Source organism: Adiantum capillus-veneris, chromosome 11 (genome assembly GCF_014529385.1).
Source record: "Adiantum capillus-veneris isolate H3 chromosome 11, ASM1452938v2, whole genome shotgun sequence".
NCBI classification, from domain to species: domain Eukaryota; kingdom Viridiplantae; phylum Streptophyta; class Polypodiopsida; order Polypodiales; family Pteridaceae; genus Adiantum; species Adiantum capillus-veneris.
The window spans coordinates 145,700,257-145,724,855 of NC_140941.1; the positions used below are offsets into that span (position 1 = coordinate 145,700,257).

At 44.8% G+C, this 24,599-nt stretch overlaps 1 protein-coding gene across 1 annotated transcript in view; it reads left to right on the forward strand.

Annotated features, from left to right (window-relative positions):
- Positions 1 to 213: 213 nt before the first annotated feature.
- The window catches only part of LOC147448169 (c-Myc-binding protein), a 91,023-nt gene continuing 66,637 nt past the window's right edge, over positions 214 to 24,599 (forward strand). The window contains exon 1 of the mRNA XM_086524026.1: positions 214 to 345. Coding sequence (XP_086380152.1) covers positions 343 to 345 — 3 coding nt within the window. The 5' untranslated portion in view covers positions 214 to 342. The remainder of the gene's footprint in view (positions 346 to 24,599) is intronic.

The window sequence follows — 24,599 nt, forward strand, 5'->3', positions numbered from 1 at the left end:
CCTCATTGTCCAACATGAGAATTCCACCCTTCCGGACCGACAAAACCTTTGGCGAGCCCCCCCGCGATACGTATCTTATAGGGAGCACTATCGAGCGGCTTGCATTTGAAGAGATCTTCAACCCCGCTACTCTCATTGGACGTGAAGAAATCTGCCTCCACCTCTAGAGGGGTTTTTCTTTCTGCCGATGTGAACCCACCCTGTTGCGTCAAAAGCGACACTTTGCCACGTCACCATTGGTCTGTATTTCAGTCGCCGCGCGAGATAACGGGAGCACGACACTTTAAATGCCGTTACAACTTTGACGCCCGCCCGGTTTGCTGGCGTTCTCCTCGTCTCTCCATGGTAAGTGCAGTTCTTCCGTTTCTCGTCTGAGTCTGCTTGCGTAGAAACAGAGTTGCCTACGTAACCCTGCCTAAAACACACATCCAGCCAAGTGGCTCTTCCCCCTCCCCCCCCCCCCCCCCCCCCCCCCCCCCCCCCCCCCCCAAAACCCACCCACCCACCGACCCAAAACAAAAGAGAGGAGTTAAAAAAAAACCAGAAGCAAAGAATTTTGGTGGACGTGTAATTGGGGTTACCCAGGAGGAAAATGGGGATGGCATTCCCGTAAAGTCACTCAATTTAGAGCCTCGCTGTGGCAATCACAGTCTTGGGTTGCTTAAGTGATTTCTACAGCATTAAGCCCTTCGATCAGTGAAAAAATGAGCTGTAAAGAATTAGAAAGCCTCCAACCAGGTCTCAGAACTCGAAATTGGTTGAAAGCTTATGTGTCCTTTAAAAGTTGTCTCATAGTTGAGCACCAGACTTTGTTTCTTTTTAACAACACACTAGAGGGCCCACAAGCGGAGGTGCTTATCCCTTCCAAATATTAGCCTTGAAACATGGTCAGGCAAGGGTTGCGTACCATCGGGCAAGAGCCATGCGTAGGCATCACCATGGCCACCTAATTGATGCACCATGTGCTGGGAACGACGGAGAGAACTTGTAGCAACCAGCTAAGAGCCTCCTCCTCGGGTGACCCACCCTAGGAGGAGGATGAACTCAAGTGTTCAAGGGCCCTCGCAACGTGAGCACCAAGTGAGCACAAGGTGTCCCTCTATAGGGGACCCAAAGGGGGCTTTGAACCCACAACCTGTAGGTTGAGAAGCCAAAGCCTTACTATTAGACCAACTCTTTGGGGACTACCTCAGACTTTGTTCAATCTCTAGTTTCTGTCGTTCAGCTTACCGGGGGTATGAAAGAAGGAAACAATGTAAGCTGCTCTGCTTGGAACTGCTCCCAACAAACAACCTCACTAGAATCGAGGATATGGATTGTGGAAATATGGAGACTTTGAAATACAAGCTGGCCAAAAGTAACAATCCGATGAAAAACTAATCATCACTTCTAGTTAAGACTCCTTTTCCTACCTTACAGTGATCAAAGTACATAATTTTTGCTTCCGTCCTTGTGAGTAACCATCTGTTCTAGAAAATAGCTGAAGGTCTTTTGGAGAGCGTGCCACACAGTGCGCGCGCGTGCACACACACACACACACACACACAGAGAGAGAGAGAGAGAGAGAGAGAGAGAGAGAGAGAGAGAGAGAGAGAGAGAGATGCACTGATGAGGTCAGTGTCACAAGTTGATGACATGGCGTGTCCAACCAAGGTCAAGAGGACAAGGGGTTAGAGTTAAAAACTCTAACCCAGAAGAATTGCAGAACTTGTGGTCGAGGGGACTAAAAAGGGATTAAGATTTTAAAAACCTAATCCACCAACTTACAGAACTTATGCAGCACGGGCCGAGGGGCCTTAACCCTAAATTATTAAAAGCTTGAGGTCCGGGGAAAATATCCATGTTTTGCGCTAAGGATGACACGTTGTAAGGTGCAGCGGAAGTGAATGTTGAACTTTGCTCAAGATGAGTGCTCTGAAATGTGCTCATGGGTTCCTTTTATTTACGGAAGGGGGAGCCTTCCGTTTCTTTAATGAGAGAGTGCAAATGATCACAAACAAAGTGGATAAACATTGTGAATGAAGGTGTTGAGATTGAAAGATAGAGAGAGAAGAATACGACACCAGAAAGTTGTCAAACCCTCCTCCAAGGGCCCCTCTCTCGATGGAGAGAGAAGTCTTTGCTATTGATTGCACAAATCTCTACAATGGTCTAAATGCAATGGTCTTGCCGACGATGTTGACGACGATGATGGTGACGACGAGACGGCCTGAAAATTAAAAATGCTAGGAGTTGAAATTTGTAAATCTTGCATCTACTGAATTCTGACTCTATGTCGATGACGGCGATGCGACGACGATGCGCTGAAAACATAGATGCTGAAATCTGCGAATAGCGGGCTGAATTTGCAAATGCTTGCTGATCTGACCGTGCGGCGAGAAGGTGCGGTACGGTACGGAGTCTAATCGCTGAAAATGCAAAATGCTGATGCTGTGGGTTGAACTGTGGGCAAGAATCTGCAAAACGCTAGTCTGATTTGCTATTCCCAAAACGCTAGGGTTGTTGCTGCAAAAACGCTGGGGAATCTGCTGTCACTAGGTTGATCTGCAACTTGCAAAAAGCTGGGGCTGATCTACAAAGCTGAGCTGCAAATGCTGAAAACGCTAGGCTGTTCTTGATGGCTGAAAACGCTAGGTTGTCCGCTGCGGGTCTTGCTGAGAAGGTGCACTGCCAGACACTTGATACCTGCTGCCTCTTCTGCCAGAAAGTGCTACCGCTAGGTTTTCTTATATATTGACTTACTAGAATTGCCCTACCCAGTTTTCCAACAAAGTCACTTATTAATAATAAGTGAAAAATGGCTAAAATAGGAAAAATAGGTTCTGTGCATTGTAAAATGCTCCTGATGGATTCAGATGGTAATGCTGATGATCATGTTGTGTGCAACTAGAGGATATGCGTCTACTCTAAGTGCCTGGACATCCACGACTTGCGAACAGACTCACAAAGGTGCCAGAACACTTCCTAAGCTAACTGAACTCTTGTCATGAAGTAGCTTGTCCACATGCACATAGGGTTAGATGTGCACGTGATATCCCCTCCTGGTTCGGATCTGCATGGCTTCCTTGTAGGCTGCTAACAATCCGGGATAATCTTTGAAAAACTCTTCATCGACCCACACTGCCTCGTGGGTTCCTCGATCCTCAAACTTCAAAAATTACCGTCTCACTTACTTCTGGGAACCATGGTGACACTGATGCAACAATACTTGCTCTGGCTCCATGACTTCTACTTCATCGATGATCTCCGGCTCTTCTTCTTCGGAAATGTTCTCTGGAGGTGTTCCCTGAAACACTTTCAACCAAGAAACAAAGAAACCGTTGTGCACTGACAATGAGTTAGGCAATTGGAATTTCATTAAAATCTCATTTATCTTTTTAATGACAAGAAATAGACCATACATTCTGAAAGACAACTTTGGACACTTCTTTTCAACTTGCTTAAGACGTTGCTTCATGATTCTTAAATACACCCAATCCCCTTCCTTGATCGAAACATCTTGACGATGCTTGTTAGCCTGGCGTGAGTAAGACTCCTGAGCCTTGCTTAGCCGAAGCTTCACACTCTCAGAAATCTCATCCAACGACTGACTTTCAGCATTGGCATTAGGCATTTGACCGACCGAGCGAGTCAAAAGTGACTGGAACGGACGGCCAAATGCTGCCTCATACGGAGTTTGACCAATGATGGAGGCAAAAGAGTCATTCAAAATAGCCTGAACCAATGGGAGATAGAGCTCCCAATGAGACTGCTAATCATGCACATATGACTTTAAAACATCAAAGCAAACTGATTCTAAATCTTTGTCTGACCATCTGACTGTGGATAAAAAGCCGATGAAAAATTCAACTTAGTGCCAAAATTTTCAAAGAGTGTGTGCTAAAAATTGGACGTGAACTTAACATCCCTATCTGAAACAATCGATTTTGGCAAACCACAGAGGGGTAACCAATGCTTTACGAACAACCGTGCTACATCTTGTGCGGTGACTGTGGCTTTACAAGGAATCAACATGCAAAACTTGCTGAAACGATCAATAATTGTCAAACATTGAGTGTTCCTTGAGTGCAAACTAGATGGAAGGTTAGTCACAAAATCCATGGAAATATTCTGAAAAGGTCTATCGGGAATAGGCAGCGGAAGCAAGAGGCCTTGCTGCCTACCCCGAGGAGCTTTTACCTTTTGACAAATAGTGCATTGTGGGACATAATGAAACACATCTTTTCGCATTTTAGGCCAATACAAGAATCTTTCTATTTTTTCCAGAGTGGTGTTCATTCCCTTGTGCCCACCCGTGAGAGAGTCATGTGTATCATGCTATATGGTTGTCCTGAGAGAGGGCAACACACATAGACGGTGACAAAAATACAACAAACCATCACGAATGAGATAGTTGCTAGGCCCTTGGGAAGCAAGAGCCTGTAACCATTGCTTACCAAACTCGGAATCTGCGTAATGGTTCTTCATGCTGTTGAAAGACACCTTGAAGAGAAACTGTGGATCTTGACTCAAGAGCCAGGATGTGTCCTTTGCGACTTAACAAATCTGACAGGGTTAGCTTTTCTAGGCACATACTCAATCAAATCTAAAATTGCTCAAAAAATTGTGACCACCGTGCTTGGCGATCACTCCAATGTGCACTAGGCATAGATTGGAGTCAGTTGAGGGCTTGGTGGTCCGTGCGAACTGTGAACTCTCTACCATATAGAAAATGCTTCCAATGCTTAAGAGAGTGAATGATAGACAAAAGTTCTTTATCATAAACTGAATAGTTCTTTTCTGCACTATTGAGCTTTCGACTAAGGAAAGCAACTGGACGACCATGCTGTTGAAGCACAGCGCCAATGGCGACATCGCTCGCATCCGTCCATATCTCAAATGGGTCATCCCAAGGGGCAAGGATAAGACACGGCGCTTTTGTCACCGCAACCTTGAGAGCTGCGAAAGCCTCAACGGCTGCCTCGGGCAAATCCACGCGCTGTCGGCGAGTCTTTACTCCTTGGTAAACATCAGTCATAAGTGTGGCAATGCGTGCAAAATTCTCTATGTGCGAACTATATGCTTGACATAAACCAAGAAAAGAACGCACATCGTATGCAGTCTTGGGCAAATCCCAATTACATACCTGTTCCACCTTCGCGGGGTCTAGCTTGACGCCTTTTATAGAAATGATATAACCTAGATAAGTAACTTCTGTGAGAAAAAACTCAGATTTCTTAGCTGCAATGTACAGCTGACTCTCATCCAAACGGGTTAGTACCCTTTCTACATCCTTTTCATGTTGCTCCCATGATGCAGAAAAACTGAGAATATCATCGAGAAAAATGAACACACATACACCAACCATATTGCCAAAATGGCCTATCGTACCCACGGCACTTGTCAATCCAAAAGGCATGACTACATACTCCCATTGCCCTCGCTCCGTGCGAAAGGCGGTCTTGTAGATGTCGCCTTTAAATACCCTTATCTGATGGTATCCACTTTTGAGATCGACCTTATTGAAAACCTTTGCCCCATTGAGCCTATCAAGGATATACTCAATGCGAGGCATCGGAAACTTGTTCTTAACGGCCATCCTGTTCAATGCCCTGTAATCAACACACAACCGAGAAGAACCATCTTTCTTGCGGACAAACAAAATAGGAGCCAATAGAAAAGAGCAGATTGAATAGACATTTAGCACTTCAATAACAACTGAACTGACAGAGAGAGACGACATGCGACACGGAGTGGCGGAATTCCACCCCAGAGAGTGTTGGCCCCAAACCTTGGCGCTCCTTTCGTTATTTCTTTATATTGCATCAACACAGTACAAGCTAGTACTCCAGAATTTACACCTTCTCTAGGAAGCATGCTAGAGAATGAGCCCTAGCCTCATATTTAAAGGCCCTTGGCCTGAAAAGCAGTTTCAGTGAAAAGCCTTCCTCTCAAAAGGATCTGGTGCAAAAGCAATGCCCAAGTAAAATTCCAATAGCTCTGTCTTCTCTTTTGTAGGACAGGTATGCTTTTAGAAAAGCACACGCCGAATTCATACCAGTGTCACAAGACGGGTGCCACGTGCCAATAGAAAAGAGCAGAGTAAACAGACTTTTAGCACTTCAATAACAACGGAACCGAGAGAGAGAGATGACACGCGATACGGAGTGGCGGAATTCCACCCCAGAGAGTATTGGCCCCAAACCTTGGCGCCCCTTCGGTATTTCTTTATATTGCATCAACACACTACAAGCCGGTACTCCAGACTTTATACCTTCTTCAGGCAGCATGCCAGAGAATGAGCCCTAGCCTCATATTTAAAGGCCCTTGGCCTGAAAAGCAGTTTCAATGAAAAGCCTTCAAACTCAAAAGGATCTGGTTTAAAAGCAATGCCCAAGTAAAATTCCAATAGCTCTGTTTGCTCTTTTGTAGGACCGGTATGCTTTCAGAAAAGCACACGCCCAATGCTCTGATACCAGTGTCACAAGACAGGCACCACGTGCCAATAGAAAAGAGCAAAGTGAACCGACTTTTAGCACTTCAATAACAACTGAACTGATAGAGAGAGACGACACGCGACACGGAGTGGCGGAATTCCACCCCAGAGAGTATTGGCCCCAAATCTTGGCGCCATTTTTGGTATTTCTTTATATTGTATCAACACAATACAAGCCGGTACTCCAGACTCTGCAACTTCTCCAGGAAGCATGCCAGAGAATGAGCCCTAGCCTTATATTTAAAGGCCCTTGGCCTGGAAAGCAGTTTCAGTGAAAGCCTTCAAACTCAAAAGCATCTGGTCCAAAAGCAATGCCCAAGTAAAATTCTAATAGCTCTGTCTGCTCTTTTGTAGGACCGATATGCTTTCAGAAAAGCACATGCCTGATGCTCTGATATTAGTGTCACAAGACGAGCACCACATGCCAATAGAAAAGAGCAGAGTGAACAGACTTTTAGCACTTCAATAACAAGTGAACTAAGAGAGAGAGACGACACGCGACACGGAGTGGCGGAATTCCACGCCAGAGAGTATTGGCCCCAAACCTTGGCGCCCCTTTCGATATTTCTTTATATTGTATCAACACAATACAAGCCGGTACTCCAGACTCTGCAACTTCTCCAAGAAGCATGCCAGAGAATGAGCCCTAGCCTCATATTTAAAGGCCCTTGGCCTGAAAAGCAGTTTCAATGAAAAGCCTTCAAACTCAAAAGTATCTGGTCCAAAAGCAATGCCCAAAAATCTGCCACGGCGTTTTGCAGAAATCCGTACAATTGCCACGTCAGCACTGTCAGCGCAAAACGTGGGCTGTCCGTACAAGTCTGCCATGTCATCAGCTGGTTGCGCAAAACTTTGTGTGTAGGTGTGGGTCCTGCTTTATTTTAATTCCTTTCTGTCACTTGGGCCTCATCGGACGGGGTCCCATAAGTTGGTAGGACTTTTTCTTCTTCTGCTGTTGCTTGCTCTTCTTAGGGTTTAGGCCCCTCGGCCGTGATCTAAAGGTTGGCTCTGTTCTTTACTGACTTGACACATCAGCAGTTTGTGACACATATGGGGACGGAACTCTCCCGTTCCCTGTCAACTCTCCTATTCTCTTGCTCTCTCTATTCCATTTCAATTATTTGCAGATTTTGTTCGTGTGTTGCTATTGATTTCTTACTGGGGTCTCCAAGCATGTAACAATGGTTTCAAAGCTCAAAACGATTCTTTTTCTATGGAGGATTCGATCCTTTTTGCAGCACCCATGGATTCTCGCGATGAATCTAACAGAGACGATACCCATGTGACGGTTAGTGTCACAAACGGGAGCGCACACGAATAATCAACAAGACGAAAATAAATAATCTTTCAACTAAACATAGTTGAGGGAGAAGTTCGACACAGTATTTGGGACCAGAAGATGGGCTGCCCCCCCCCCCCTTAAAGAGAATCCTTTATTAGGGAGAATCTTTTTACAAGCACAAGAACCGGAGAAAACCCCTCCGTTCTAATTTCCTGACTCAATGGTCGTTCCTTTCCGTAAGGGAAATCTGAGAGACAAGCTCTCAATCCTTTTTCCGTATGTACTCGGAGTTGAGACTCCGCAAACAATTTTCGAATTCCGTTTCCGGAATTCCCAAGCGTAGGCCAAAGCCTTCTCGCTTCTCCTTCGCAATGAAGTACCTGTTGTCACGTGACACATCCAACCCTATGTGACCGTGGACAAGCTCCAGCATGACTAGGGTTCAGTTCCATCAAGTCAGTCTAGAATAGGAAGTGATTTGACACTTTTGTGAGTTTGTTCGCAGACCGTGCATGTCCAGTCACTTAGTGTAGATGCATATCCTCTGGTTGCACACAGCATGATCATAAGCATTCCCATAAGAATCCATCAGAATCCTTCAGGGGAATTTTCCAGTGCATTTAGCCTATTTTCCCTATTTTTGACATTTTTCACTTATTATTTTCAAGTGACTTTTGTTGGAAAGTAGGTAGGGCAATTTTGGTTAGTTTGTATATAAGCAAACCTAGCGCTAGCACTTTCTGGCAGAACAGCCAGCAGGAGCACCGCTCAACAGACACCTTCTCAGCAGGAACCCCCAGCAAGGCCTAGCGTTTTTGCTACACAGCAGAGGCTAGCGTTTGAATTCAAGACCCTAGATCAGCCAGCGTTTTTGCATTTGCAGATTCCCGGCGACAACAGAACCACAGATCAGCCTAGCGTTTTGCATTTGCAGGACATCCGGCGCGACAGCAGAACCATTTTCAGCCCTAGCGTTTTTGATTTGCAGATCAGCCCCAGCGTTTTGCAGATTTACCGCGACGGAACATCAAGGAACATCAGCATTTTCAGTTTTCAGCCCTTAGACACTGCAGATTTATAGTTTGAGCCCGGAAAACGTATTTCAGCATCTGCGTTTTCAGCGCGTCGTCGTTGCGTCATCGTCATCGACATAGAGTTAGTATTCAGCAGATAAAGATTTGCTGACGTCAGCCCTTAGCGTTTTCAGATTTCGGCCCGTCTGGTCGTCATCCTCATCGTCGTCGACAACGTCGGCAAGTCTAAGCATTGTAGAGATTTGTGCAATCATAAGTAGACCGCTCTCGCCATAGAGAGTGGGGCCTTCGGAGGAGGGTTTTACAACGTCTCTGGTGTCATATTTCTCTTCTCTCTCTATCTCAGTCTCATACACTTGCACGCACAGTGTCCATTCACTTTGTTATGATCATTGCACTCTCTCATTAAGAACAGAAGGCTCTCCCTTCCATAAGGACAAAAAGGAACCTTGAGCACATTATGGAGCACTCATCTTGAGGAAAGTTCAAACATTCATTCCGCTGCACCTAACACCTGCAAACACACACACAAACACGAGACAACAATTTGTATTGCGAATTCCACAATAGATACCTGTTGCTCTCTCGCGGGAAAAGCGACTTCCGTGCTTCGTAGTCTCGCGATCTCTTGCGTCCTCTGGCGGCAGAGTCTTCTCATGCTGGCGCTGGCAACCACTCCTCTGAGTGAGAGCATGTGGTGCTTTTATAGCTCCCTGGCCACAACAAGAATAGCTGAGTAGAGGCTGGCCGCGTAGAGGTTGCGTCGGATGATTTTTTTTTTTCGGTGGTGCTGTTTTACCCAAAATAGGGAGAGAGAATTCGTTGGCTGGTTTTGTTGCTTTATTTTCTAAGTGGTGGGCAGCCAGCATCTTTTAAAATTGGTATGAACCTTCCCAAAAACTCAATAAAACCTTATAAGTTAAAAACAATGCTTTTCACAACACTTCCCAGGCGTCCCTGGATGCAACCACATGCACAAATGCAATGGAAACATAGATTCCTCGCGGGAAAGCGTCTTCTCTTCCCGGAAAACTCGTTAAAATATTCCGCTTTTTAAGAAAAGCTTCTCAGAACCCATCTTTATTCTTGTGCTTGCGTCTTTACGCGTATTCCTCTTTCTAGTTCGGGTTTCCTGCCAGACCAACAAGATATTTCCTTTCCGATGCTCCCGTCACCCCATCACGTGAGGCATCAGGAATATTCGTTTTCCGGTCTCTTCTACCGAACTAACGGTAAAACCCCTTCGCGATGCTTAATGTCACCCATCATATGACGCATCAGAGTTTTCTGTTTCTGATGGCTTTTAATAATTCCAGTAGATCTACAGTTCCTAACCTTACGGTTCAAGTGCATATCTTTAAATATCCTAATTTCAATAAAAAGAAATTACTCGAGAAAATAAGAAAATAAGAAAATTGTCCATTTAGCAACATCCCTCTGGCTTTTAAACAGTTGTCCTCAACTGTAGTGCTTGTACATATCCTTCGAGAATCTTGGGATAGGATGCTAATTCTTGCTCGGTCATCCACTGAGCATCTAGAGTAGAATAATTCTTAAACTTTACCAAATACTTCCGTGTAATCTTCCCGGACGTAAGTGGCCGCTCCTGATGATGAATGATCTGTCCCGATTGGAGTATTTCTTCCGTTTCTTCAGCCTCAGGAGGTTCCTCAGCAATAGGCTGACTTGGAGGCGGTCGCACATATGACCGGAGTAAACTAACATGGAAAGCATTGTGGATCTTCCAATTAGATGGTAAGTCTAATCGGAACGTCACATCGTTCAAATGGTCAATTATCTTAAACGGCCCATAATAGCGATTGGAAAGTTTTACCACTTTCCCTTTATGAGTCGCTTGTTTCTTTAGTCTTGCCTTCTCAAACTTGAGTAAGACTAATTGACCGACTGTTAAGTCCAGATTCCTTCTGTGCTTGTCCGCAGCTTTCTTATGTTTTTCTTGAGAGCGCAAAATTGCTCTCTTAACTTGCCCGTAGGCCGTGTCCAAATCCCGTACAAACTCATCTGCTGCGAAAATCTTATCCTTAGTGACAAGGATCGGTGGAAGCAAAGGCTTACCATCGAGAATCTCAAAAGGTGCTTTCCCCGTAGACGAAAATGCACGGTATTGTTATACGCGTACTCAACAAGGGGCAAATACTTCTCCCAGTCAGATTGTCTTTTTGACACATAAGATTTCAGCATATCCAATACTGTGGAATTAGCGATCTCACTCTGCCCATCCGTTTGAGGATGATATGCAGAAGAAAGAAGCATGACTCCCGACAAAGTTGAAGCATTGAAGGAGCCACAAAAGACTTTGTGTCGCTTTCGGCGCGGCCCAAAGAAGCAAGCGTTGCAGACCTTTATGAAGTTCAAGTATCGCACGACCCACACATCAGAGTGGGCCGGCGAAGAGTCCTTTCCAGGATTCCGGATGTCATTGGCGATCTCCCTCGACGCCATACAGTTCGGTACTAGTACCTCACTTTGAAACGGAGGGGATGTCACGTGACACATCCAACCCCATGTGTCCGTGGACAAGCTACAACATGACCAGGGTTCAGTTCCGTCAAGTCAGTCTAGAATAGGAAGTGATTTGGCACTTTTGTGAGTCTTTTCGTAGACCGTGCATGTCCAGTCACTTAGTGTAGATGCATATCCTCTGGTTGCACACGACATCATCATAAGCATTCCCATCAGAATCCTTCAGGGGAATTTTCTAGTGCATTTAGCCTATTTTCCCTATTTTTGACATTTTTCACTTATTATTTTCAAGTGACTTTTGTTGGAAAGTAGGTAGGGAAATTTTGGTAAGTTTGTATATAAGCAAACCTAGCGCTAGCACTTTCCGGCAGAAGAGGCAGCAGAAGCACCGCTCAACAGGCACCTTCTCAACAGGAACCCCCAGCAAGGCCTAGCGTTTTTGCTACACAGCAGAGAGGCTAGCGTTTTGCATCAAGACCCCAGATCAGCCAGCGGTTTTGCATTTGCAGATTTCTGGCGACAACAGAACCACAGATCAGCCTAGCGTTTTGCATTTGCAGGACATCCGGCGACAGCAGAACCATTTTCAGCCCTAGTGTTTTTGATTTGCAGATCAGCCCCAGCGTTTTGCAAATTTACCGCGACGGAACATCAAGTAACATCAGCGTTTTCAGTTTTCAGCCCTTAGACACTGCAGATCAAGTCCCGAACCTCGCAGATCTCACCTTCCCGCGGCAGTTCCTTGCCGCACGGTCAGTTTCTGCAAGGTTTACAGTTTCGGTCCGGAAAACGCAGATTTCAGCATCTGCGTTTTCAGCGCGTCGTCGTTGGATCATCGTCATCGACATAGAGTCAGAATTCAGCAGATAAACATTTGCAGATTTCAGCCCTTAGCGTTTTCAGATTTCAGCCGGTCTCGTCGTCGTACTCATTGTCGTCGACTAAGTCGGCAAGTCCAAGCATTGTAGAGATTTTTGCAATCATAAGTAGACCACTCTCGCCATAGAGAGTGGGGCCTTCGGAAGAGGGTTTTACAACGTCTCTATCTCTCAGTCTCATACACTTGCACGCACAATGTCCATTCACTTTGTTATGATCATTGCACTCTCTCATTAAGAACGGAAGGCTCTCCCTTCCATAAGTACAAAAAGGAACCTTGAGCACATTATGGAGCACTCATCTTGAGCAAAGTTCAAACATTCATTCCATTGCACCTAACATTGGTATCAGAGCTTTGGCAATGTTCTGTATCACTCAAGGAAAGAACCACAAGAATTACAAGAGTTTTTTTTGCTTGTTGTGGTCGCACGAACCCAAGTTCGCTTGGGCGTGTCGATTCCTAATCGTGTTTTTGAAGAGTGACAGGAAACCCAAGAAAGAAGGGCTTGTCCAACCTCCCCTTGTGCCTCTTTTCACTCATTGAGAGCGGACCGTGCACTTAGCGGCCGGCCAATCGACGTGAGGTGAGAAAAAGTAACCTTGATGTGAGCGCAAGGCCGCCAAGGGTGCGGAAAAGAGCAGAACTCGGGTGAAGAGAAGATCCTTCTCAAACACAGATTGCAAGCGAAAGAAAACCCTCAAGAACCTCAAGACCCCCAAGAACCCAAGTTCCTTGTGAACTTAAGAACCCAAGACCACAAGAACCCAAGTTCCTCGTGTCAATGCGACTAAAGATGCTTGCTCCCTGCAACTTATCGAGAATATCATCAATCCGAGGTATCGAAAAGCGATTCTTGATAGTGATCTTGTTTAGGGATCGATAATCTATGCACATTCAAAACGTGCAGTCTTTCTCCTGCACCAGCAGAACTGGAGAGCAGTAAGGTGAAGTGCTTGGTCGTACTAGACCTTTTTCCAGAAGCTCGTTGACTTGCTTCAAAATTTCCTCTTGCTGAGCAAGACTAACCCGATAAGGGGTAGGTTTGGGACTTGGACACTCCAAGTCAAGAATCAATCATGAGAGCACCAAATAACCACTTCAAAACAATTCACAGATCACAATAGACTTGCACTGGCCCGGCGGAGTTCCGTGCCTAGAGATATTGGCCCCAAAGATTGGCGCCCCTTTCGGTATTTCTTTATGTATTAATCAGATCAAAGTACAAGAGAGCAGTTAGGGTTTCTTTCTTAGATTGTGCGTCGAGATGCTTTGCTGAGTGAGCCCAAAACCGTGTATTTAATGTTTTACAAAGGATGCCAAAAGCAGAGCCCCAAAAGCTTCCAAACCAAAAGCAAAGTTCTCTCTCTCTCTCTCACACAAGAGGGTTTTAATAAAATAAAGCAAGGGAATTTCTCTCTCTCTCTCTCATGTCCAATTTGCATCGCCAAAAGCTAAGATTTCAACGCCGTAATTGTCACTTTTTTTCGTACGGTGCCACGTCAGCATTCCAGCGCATTATCCGGAAATCATTTGTTGCTTTATAGGTTTAGGGTTAGGGTTTAGGACATGTTTTAGGGTTAGGGTTTTTGGCAGATTTTAGGGTTAGGGTTTGCAGAGTTATGGTTTTCAACAGCAATCAGGGTTAGGGTTTTCCGCATGCTCTCGGGTAGACATGCATCACTTTGTGACATGAGAGCTACTTGGTACGAGATCAATGTTTTGATCTTCTGGACGTTCCGGAGGTAGCTTGTCTGGTAGAGTATCCGTGAAACAATCTTTTTACTTTTCAAGAAATTGGAAACGTTTAATTTCCAAACTAGAGAGCGAACCCTCATTAGTTTTATGTCTTTCACGTGTGAAAATCAAGTAAGCAGAAACGCACTTCTTTATTTTCTTCTTAATGGAGATATGGCTTACTAGTCCCCTGCATCAACAAAAAGTTTAATGTTCTTACCCGCATGTTCAAAAGCGAGGGTTTTTTGTACATAATTTGGGACCGGTTGCATATGGTAATGCCATGGCATACCCAAGAAGATATCACATCCCTCGATAGGTGCCATCAAAAAGCATTTGCGGTCCTTGTGTTGACCAATCCGGAGATTGAGTTGTCCTTGCACGGGAGTTGCATTGGTGGTCAACCCCTCAAATGCCGATCCGGAAGTGACTGGAGTTCCATGCTGAGCCGGTGTAAGGCCCAAGCGTTCTGCAGTTTCCAGTGAGATGAAGTTGTCCGTCGATTGAGGGTCGTAGAGGATCAACACCCGCTGGTTATTCACAGATTCCCAGTCTTTAAGGAGCTGGCGCTTTCCTTTCTTGGTTTCAGTATTCCCTTGCACATCAGGAGTGGAATTCAAGCTTGGTGGAGCGGGTTCCTTCTTCGATTGTTCCTTCTTCGAAGGTGCTTGTTCCTGCCGTTGCTGCTGAACAGGGCAATCGGGCTTCATATGTTCTTTTTCACCACAGTAGAAGCACCTTCCTTGTTCTTTGAAGGTTTGTACTTGGTTCGGCGTGAGATACTTAAGCCGTTTTCCAATACCCTTTGGCTTCTTAGGCTCATCCGGATCCTCTGGGGAATTCTTTTTGCCTTGGTTGCCATGGTCATCACAGACCGCTCTTTGCCTTGCACGGTATGTGCTATGTTCCATCCGTCTGGGGGTAGTAGTGGAATGTAAATCCTCGGCAATGATTGCCGACTCCATCATCCGCTGAAGGGTGTCGTGTGGGTACACCTTCATGCTCTTCCGAAGCAGTGGTTGAAGACCTGCTTTAAACTTTCGCATCTTTTCCTCGTCGGAAATCTTCATGAAAGACGTAACTTTTAGAAGGATCGATCAAAACTTGTCAACATAAGCCGTGACTTTCTCTTGTTCCTTCTGGGCGAGCTAGTCCCATTCCTTTCGGATGTCCTTCTTGAAATCAGGTGGAAGAAATTGTTCATAGAATTCAGCTTTGAATTGAGCCCAGGTTCTGGCTTGAGTACCTTCCAGAATTTTGGCTAGCCACTAGTTGCTTGCAGTCTCCTTGAGATGCATCCCAACATGACGCAACTTGGATTTTTCAGTGAAGTTTCCGTTGGCAAAAGCAACTTCGAACTGCTTGATGAAAGACAGTGCCTTGGAGATATCTCTCCGTCCTGTGTAGTTATCAAACTTCACATCCTTGTCACCGGATTTGAAAATCCGCATCTTGTGGTGACGTGTGCGGTTATCCCTCTTGAACTGGGGCTTCTCTTTAGTAGTATGTAGGGAAGTAGTAGGAGTTTTCTTCTTGGGAGAAGATTTAGATACTATATGAGAAGTAGATGTAGTAGTATAGTCAGGAGAGTATGATGGAGAAGAGATAGAGACATCCTTGCTTTCGTTAAGCAGAGAAAGTTCTTTTTCCTGGTCCTTGCTCTTGAAAGGCCGTTTGTCTTGATCCGGAGATCCCTTGTGCGTTTCGGCACCTCTTTCCGCACCATCCACCTGCGGATTACTTCCATTAATAGGATTTTCCTGACACCCATCGGCATCCGTTCCTTGCAGCTTCTTGATTCCGTTCAAAGCTTTTTGGACGGCCGGCAACGAAATGAGTTGTTGCAATTCCACGAGTTGGGCTCGCACTTGCTGAAGTTCGTCTTTAGCGGTTCTTCCGTGGCTTGTCATGGTTCTTCCCGTTCCTTCCCGAAATTGTCCTTCTTTGCAGAAAGAGAGGAATCCGAGCTTTGATACCACTGTCACAAATGGGAGTGCACACGAATAATCAACAAGATGAAAATAAATAATCTTTCAACTAAACAGAGTTGAGAGAGAAGTTCGATACAATATTTGGGACCAGAAGATGGGCTGGTCCTCCCCCTTATAGAGAATCCTTTATTAGGGAGAATCTTTTTACAAGCACAAGAACCGGAGAAAACCCCTCCGTTTTAATTTTCTGACTCGATGGTCGTTCCTTCCCGTAAGGGACAAGCTCTCAATCCTTTTTCCGTCTGTACTCGGAGTTGAGACTCCGCAGACAATTTCTGAATCCCAAGCGTAGGCCGAAGCCTTCCCGCTTCTCCTTCGGGATGAAGTACCTGCAAACACACACACAAACACGGGACAACAATTCGTATAGCGAATTCCACAATAGATACCTGTCGCTCTTTCACGGGAAAAGCGACTTCCGTGCTTTGTAGTCTCGCGATCTCTTGCATCTTCTAGCGGCAGAGTCTTCTCTTGCTGGCGCTGGCAACCACTCCTTTGAGTGAGAGCATGTGGTGCTTTTATAGCTCCGTGGCCACAACAAGGCCTGAGCAGAGGTTGGCCGCGTAGAGATCGCGTCGGATTTTTTTTGTTTTTTTGGTGCTGTTCTACCCGAAATAGAGAGAGAGAATTCACAAGCTGCCGGCATCTTTTAAAATTGGGCTGAACCTGCCCAAAAACTCAATAAAACCTTATAAGTTAAAAACAATGCATTTCACAACACTTCCCAGGCGTTCCTGGATGCAACCACATGGACAAATGCAATGGAAACATAGATTCCTCGCGGGAAAGCGTCTGCTCTTCCCGGAAAACTCGTTAAAATATTCCGCTTTTTAAGAAAAGCTTCTCAAAACCCATCTTTATTCTTGTGCTTGCGTCTTTACGCGTATTCCTCTTTTCAGTTCAGGTTTCGTGCCAAACCAACGAGATATTCCCTTTTCGATGCTCCCGTCACCCCATCACGTGACGCATCAGGAATATTCGCTTCCCGGTCTCTCCTACCGAACTAACGGTAAAACCCCTTCGCGATGCTTAATGTCACCCATCATATGACGCATGAGAGTTTTCCGTTCCTGATGGCTTTTAATAAATCCAGTAGATCTACAGTTCCTAACCTTGCGGTTCAAGTGCACATCTTTAAACTTCCTAATTTCAATAAAAAGAAATTACTCGAGAAAATAAGAAAATAAGAAAATAGTCCATTTAGCAACAATTAGTTTATCGAGAGACGAACAAAAGTTGAATCCGAACGTTGGAACAAAAGAAAGCAACGGAGGTTTTGGCAAATTTCGGAAAGGGAATCTCTACAAAGCGGAGTACAAACGTCAATGCAGGTTGGCACATGTATGAAAAGATTTTATCAAGTACTCCAAAGACCAGAGATATGTGAATCATCTCAAGAATTACCTGCTTGAGGAGATTCACTCTAGGTGGTGAGAGGTCATCGATTCTCCTTTCAAGTCGGTAATGAAGCAAAAAGAAAACCCGAGTGCAGAAAAGCAGAAATTGTACTTGTAGAAAGAGTTTGACAAGGCTGTTGAAAAGAAGACAAACCAATTGTTGTAAAGCTTAAAGCACTCTCGGAAGAAGAGGAAATCTGCGGATTTCACCGGTTATTTGGGCTAGAGATTGACTTTTGAGGTGGTGAACAGATCCAACAAGCATGTTCGTTTCGAGGATGACCTTATTTTTCTTCGTTTCTAGAGAGTTCCGCCAATTCATCTTCCTCTAGTTCATCTACCTCTAGTTCTAGTGAGGAGCAGAGAATTCTAAATAAGTGGAGAGAAAGCCAGAAAAGTAAGAAAAGCAGATTCTTGAAAAAGTCTAGAAGGCACAAGAAGCCATCTAGTAGTTCACAGTAGGAGACCTCGTCCTCGTCTAATAGTTCAGACAATGAGAAAAAGAACAAGAGGATCAAGGAGTTCAAGGATGGGGGTTAAGCGATCAAGTTTGACATGTTTTTAGGCTACCAGGACACCCGTCGAGCCCTTGACCTTGAATTCATACAATAGTTTGACATCGCCTTTTCGGGAGATCATTTCTCGGAACGCTCCAAGGCATGAAGGGCGGCGTCTTACTTCAAAGGAAACACACAGACATTGTGGTCTACTCTATTGTTGCACAAAGAAGCACCTAAGAAGTGAGTAAAATTCAAGAGAGTTTTTACTTTTGCGTGGTTAACAGAAGAATATGAAGAAGATGTCATCTTTGTTGTTGCACAGAGAAGCACCTAAGAAGCGGGTAAAATTCAAGAGAGTTTTCACTCTTGCCTAGTTAACAAAAGAATATGAAGAAGATGCCATCACGGCTTGGGATCATCTGAAATGGAATAAGGAAGACACTTTGGATGACTACCGCCAGAGGTTTTGGGATACATATTTACCATTGTCCTTGTTTCAGAGGATCACTTTGAAGGACCAAATTGAGTGGTTTTGTTGTGGATTGCCAAAAGAGATTCGACGGTATTGTCTGCAAAAGAAATGTGACTCCATTCAGAGACTTATGGGACATGCCAAGCATGGCTTTGATTGGCATTGTTATGGACATAAAGCCAAGTTACTTTATGGTCCTGAATTTTGGATGAGGGTTATGGTAGATATGTGGGGAGGTATCAAGCTGATTTTCATGATTTTGAAAATGGATCTTTTGGCCTTAACGCAATGGTGCCATTCGAGGCGGCTCACACGTCGACTGCAGCAGTGCTGGCTGGGCCGCTGCCTCAAAGGTGCCGAGCTTGTGTTATACTCTCCTTCTCTTGCTCATCAAAATGAGCGTGTTTTCCTTTCTCCCCCTCCCTCCCTCTCTCCTCCCATGGGCCATGACCCATCCTACGGACAAGCAAGTATCCACCTCAACGGGACAAGAGTCTTCCAAGGAAGAGAAAGAACCAAGGGAACCAGTTAATAATTCATAAGAGAGTGTCGAAGAAGTAAGGGAATCAGTTGATAGTTCATGAGCGAATTCCGAAGAAGCAAGGGAATCATTTGATGGTTCATCGTAGGATTCCGAAAATTCAGATTGAGGTGCCAAAGGACATGGGAGGACAACAGGGCTACCAACAGGTCACAGGTCACAAGAAAAGAATAGAAAGGTAAGCTAGGTCCACCGGATAATTTGGTCAAGGGCACTTTTGGCTCTTGATGCAAAGTGGATGGGGGAAGAGAACCTCGTAGATTCTCTTTAGTTGTGAATTGTACCTTGAAGCTTTTGGGTTATTAGCAGCGTCTATTCCGAAAATTACCGATGAATCAGCATGTTGAATCTGGTGCGATAGTGCACAAGAGGGAAGCGACTCCACTCCTTCGTCACAGATTGCCTAGATGATTAAAGTCACAAATTTCTCCTTGAGATTTTATGGATACTGACAGTTTGAAAATATTTTGCGGAATGACTTCATGAAAATATGTACAATGTCTGAGATTGGACATGCTCTTTTATGTGTGTATTGTTAGAGTATGTGTTGGAAAGATAAAATGTTTGCAGCATTTTATCTGATGAATGATTGAACTTAGTGCATATAGACAGCTATTAGAGACCAGCGAGATCTAGATGTGATGGCTAAGTGAATGTGAAATGAATGTGTTTCTAGTGCATCAAGATTCAAGATTTCTATTTGGATGAGATGACTGGATATTGTTATGAGTGCATCAAGAGTTTCGGAAGAATGAGATGGCTGCACAGGAATCTAGGAGCATCAACAGTTTTGGGAGGGATGAGATAGCTAGATTGAATGATTGAAACACAGTGTTTTGTATGATCTAAGTGTGTGATTCTGTGAACTGCATGCTCTGTGGATGTATTGTTTGTGGGGATGGTCAGGGGCATGGTTCGCTTGAAATATGAAAAGAAAGGATATGAATTTGATAGTAACAATGACATTTAGTAGATCAAGATATCCGTTAAAAGATCAACGTGGCTTGGATGTGATTGCTAAACAGGCTACAATGATTATGATTTGTATGTGAGATCCTCGACAGAAATGTGATCAGATCAGTGCCTGATGTCTTTGTAGAAGCGCTGGATGTGTGGAGTCTAGTGCATGGGTACATCGAGTCAGTGTCTACTGAAAGAAAGTTTCTATCCTTTGGCTGCTTTGCAGGCGTAATTGAGGGCGGTTACAATTCTCTCAAGGGGGGGGATATGTCACTAGTTGGTGATGTAGCGTGCCCAACCGAGGCCAAGAGGACAAGGGGTTAGAGTTAAAAACCTCAACCCATAAGAAATTGCAACAGTTGTGGCTGAGGGGACTAAAAAGAGGTTAGGATTTTAAAAGCCTAACTCACCAACTTAAAGAACTTATGGAGCACCAACCGAGGGGCCTAAACTCTAAATTATCAAAAGCTTGAAGTCTGGGACAGATTTCCACGATTTGCGCTGAGGGTGACGGGTGGCACTACTGGACGGACTTCTGCGTTTTGCTTGACCAGTTTTGAGTGTTAGCTTTTGAGTGCAACTGCTTTTGGTGCCAAGTGCTTTTGGACCATAGCTTTTGGGGCTCTGCTTTTGGGCATTCCTTGCACTGTTTATAAGTGCCTAGAGGGCCAGTCTTCGGAGAGCATCTGGATGCAGAGTCTCAGAGAGAGCTGGATGCTTGGGGAGTTGTACCTTTCTGAAGCAATAATACAAAAATACCGAAAGGGGCGCTAGTCTTTGGGGCCATTGCATTTGGAGATGGAACTCCTCCGTTCCGTGTCAACTCTCTCTCTCTCTCTCTCTCTCTCTATTCAAGTTCAATTATTTGCAGATTTTGTTCGTACGTTGCTATTGATTTTTTGCTTGGAGTGTCCAAGCCTGTAACAGTCTCAAATAACCCTCTCAAGGGTCCTCCACGTTGTTATGAATGTGGTACTTGCTTTATAAATGGAATGTACACAGATGCAATACCTCAATGCAAGACTCTACTCTACTCGGTTAATGATGGCACCACTAGTAACTCTGCAAAATGAAGCTCTTCTAAGGTTGATTTGACTTGCCCATGAGATCCAACTTGAATATGGGTTGTAGATGGCCGCCACGGGGTAGATCTAGGGCTGATTTGCACACTAGATGTTAGAGGAATTGTTAGATTTACACCACTTTGCTGCTTCACTCAGGTCTAGGGCATACTTGTACGACTAGTATGTGTCCGGGCTCGGCACCCACTGCACTGTGCGGCCGCCCACCTTTTGCGGACGCCCTCATATATTCTTTTCTTGCTAGGTTGTGGGGCCTTTTTTTTTGGCATTGCCCTACCTCCCCTTGGGCACCTATATATGGGGCCGGGGGGGTACCCACTTCCAGAGTCAATCATAGACTCACACATCTGATGTATTGAGGGCCTTCTATTCTGATAGTCATTGGGGGGCTGATCGCTCCTATTCCCTACATCAACGTTTTGGTGCTCTCTCTCTCTCTCTCTCTCTCTCTCTCTCTCTCAAGCTTCCGCACACGTGCACTCTCACATGGTATCAGAGCTCAGGCATCACATGGTATCAGTCGCAGTTGAGTCCAAGGCGCATCATCCGCATCAGGTACTCCCAAGAAGATCAAATCAGCCAGCGTTTTTTCTGCTGCAGATCTGTCAGCGTTTTGCAAAAGCCAGGCATGCGTGGAATATGGAGTTTTTTGTCGTGGATGATCCTCCATCCACTTGCGTTTTTAGGGCAGATTTATTTGCGTTTTTGTTTCAAGCTACCAATGCTAGCCTCTATAGACCTTCTTATCGTGAGAACCCCCTCTTCTTCTATCTGCGTTTTTAGAAAGTGCAGGACAACAACGTTTTTTGCATCAACAATAGAAGAAGATGTAACAGACTTGGACACTCCAAGTCAAGAATCAATCACGACAGCACCAAATAACCACTTCATAACAATTCACAGGTCACAATAGATTTGCACTGGCTCGGCGGAGTTCCGTGCCTAGAGATATTGGCCCCAAAGACTGGCGCCCCTTTCGGTATTTCTTTATGTATTAATCAATCTTCAAAGTACAAGAGAGCGGTTAGGGTTTCACTCTCAAACTCTGCGTCCAGATGCTCTGCAGAGTGAGAACCCTCTCCGCTTATTTATTTGTTTACAAGGGTTGCCAAAAGCAGAGCCCCAACAGCTTCCAGTCCAAAAGCAGAAACTCTCTCACAAGCTCTTTCTTGAGCTTTTAACAAAAATAAAGCAAAATCTTCTCTCTCTCTCTCTCTCTCTCTCTCTCTCTCTCTCTCTCTCTCTCTCTCTCTCTCTCTCTCTCACACACACACACACACACACACACACACACACACACACACACACACACAATTACGTAGAGCAAATAAAGCAGCCAAATTGCGTCGCTCAAGCTGAAAATCAGTGCAATTTCCAGGTTGCTTTTTCCGTATGGTGCCACGTCAGCATGCCAGCGCATTATCCGGAAATTTTGTCCTGTTGCCTGGGTTAGGGTTTAGGATAGGTTTTAGGGTTGGGGTTTTTGGCAGATTTTAGGGTTTGCAGGTTTTAGGGTTAGGGTTTGCAGAATTAGGGTTTTCAGCAGTAGTTCCGCATGCTCTGGGGTAGACACATCATCACTTTGTGACATACCCCCCTCTTGAAAGCATTGTAATCGCCCTCGATTACGCCTGCAAAACAGACAGAAGCCATAAACCGTCTTAGCAGACACTGACTGTTAGTACCTACGTACTGGGAACACACATCTAGCACATGTACCGATCGACAGTCACATCACTCGACATCACAGCACATCACATGACATTCAACATTCATTCGGATCTTTGACCATGATTTATCGGCAATGTAGCTAGCAATTGCATCTAGATCCAATTGGGATCTCATCGATGTACGATTGACTAACCCCTATTGCAACCATGTCTTTTCGAGATCAATTAGACCAAAATGCTGCAGTCATTTCGTCTATCAGTTCCTGCACTTAAAAGAAGTCAAGAACAAATCAGTATCATAATCAGGAATTCCATTTCATAAAGTCATACAACAGAATACTGTCAGCTTTCAGTATCCTTGAAGCTCAAAGAGACATCAGTGACTATAGTATCTAAATCAAGGCATTTGTTGACAAAGGAGCAGAGTGACTCCCCTCTTGTGCATCCCACTGCACGAGATCTCCGGCCAAGCTGAATTCTTGGGTCCATTTGGAGTAGACTATGCTAAACAAAAAGCATCGAGGTAAAGTTTCACAATCTGAGGAGTATCTGCTAGGTCCTCCTCCTCCATCCACTTCGCATCCAATGCAGGATAGTTCTTGAACTTAACCAAGAACAGCCTTCGGACTTTACCTTTATTCTTTGTATCTTATGTGCCAAAATCTGTTCAGGAACAAGGATCTTTTTGTTTTCTTCCACTTCGGGTTGCTCATCAGGCTCCCCATCATAGGCACATCACCTTTAAAATGTTTCAAGAGATTCACATGAAATGCATTGTGAATCCTCCAAGTATGTGGCAGTTTCAATCGGAAAGAGACATCATTTATCTTTTCAGTGATCTGGAAAGGTCCGTAGTATCGCATACTAAGCTTTGGAAAAAGCCTCTCCTTTCCCTTTTTCTTTCTTAGGCGTGCCTTCTCAAAACGTAAGAGCACCCAATCATCCTCCTTCAATTTCAAGTCGCGACGATGGCGATCCGCCGCCTTTCTCTGTCGTTCTTGAGACTTCTGCAAAGTCTCGCGAACCTTGGCAAAAGCTGTATCTAAGTCTCGCGTATATTCATCCGCTTCAAAAATCCTATCTTTCGTGCTTAGGAAGGCTGGAACCTTCGCAGCACCTTCAACAATCTCAAATGGCGCCTTCCCCGTCGAAGAGTGTATCGTGTTATTGTAGGCAAATTCCACCAAAGGTAGATACTTTTCCCATTGAGTCTTCTGATCTGAGATATAAGACTTCAATAAATCTAGAACCACTGAATTTGCAATCTCAGATTGCCCATCAGTCTACGGGTGGGATGATGACGAGAACTGCAACCGCGTGCCAATGTTCTCCCAAATTTCCTTCCAAAACAAACTTGTAAATCTGGGGTCTCTGTCGGAGACAATCGTCTCATGCATGCCATGTAATCTGAAAATCTGGGCCACAAACAGTCTCGCTAAATGATCCGGCTGGACTGTTTTCTTTACTGGAATGAAATGAGCCTGTTTACTAAATCTGTCAATAACTGTCCAGATACCATCGTGACCACTCTGTGTTCTTGGAAGATAAAAAATAAAATCCATTGCAATACTTTTCCATGGGCGGGTGGGTATGGGTAAAGGCTGTACAATCCCTATGCCTTATGCCTATCAAACTTGACCTTCTGGCATACCAAGCAACTGCGCACAAACTCTTCCACATCCTTTTTGAGTCTCGTCCAAAAGAAGTATCTCTCTACCCCTTTCATGGTTGTAGCAATGCCGCGGTGACCCGTAAAAGGTGGACAGTGGCACTTAGTCTCTGAAAGGCAGTCACCTCTGTGGATCCCCACGAGAAAAGGACTCTTTTCTATGTCAAGATATGCAAAGGGGAAGCAACCTCTGCAAACTTTCGAATGAACCGCCTAAGATACGAACACAGTCCCAAGAAGCTTCTAACTTCATTGACATTCTTCAAATCCGGCCAATCACGGATAGTCTCTATCTTGGCCGGATCCATTTGCACTCCTGCTATTGAGACAATGTGTCCCAAAAAGTGTATCTTTGGTAGGAAAAATTCACTTTTCTTTGCATTAATCACTAACTTGTGATCTTGTAATGCCTGAAAGACCTGAAGCAG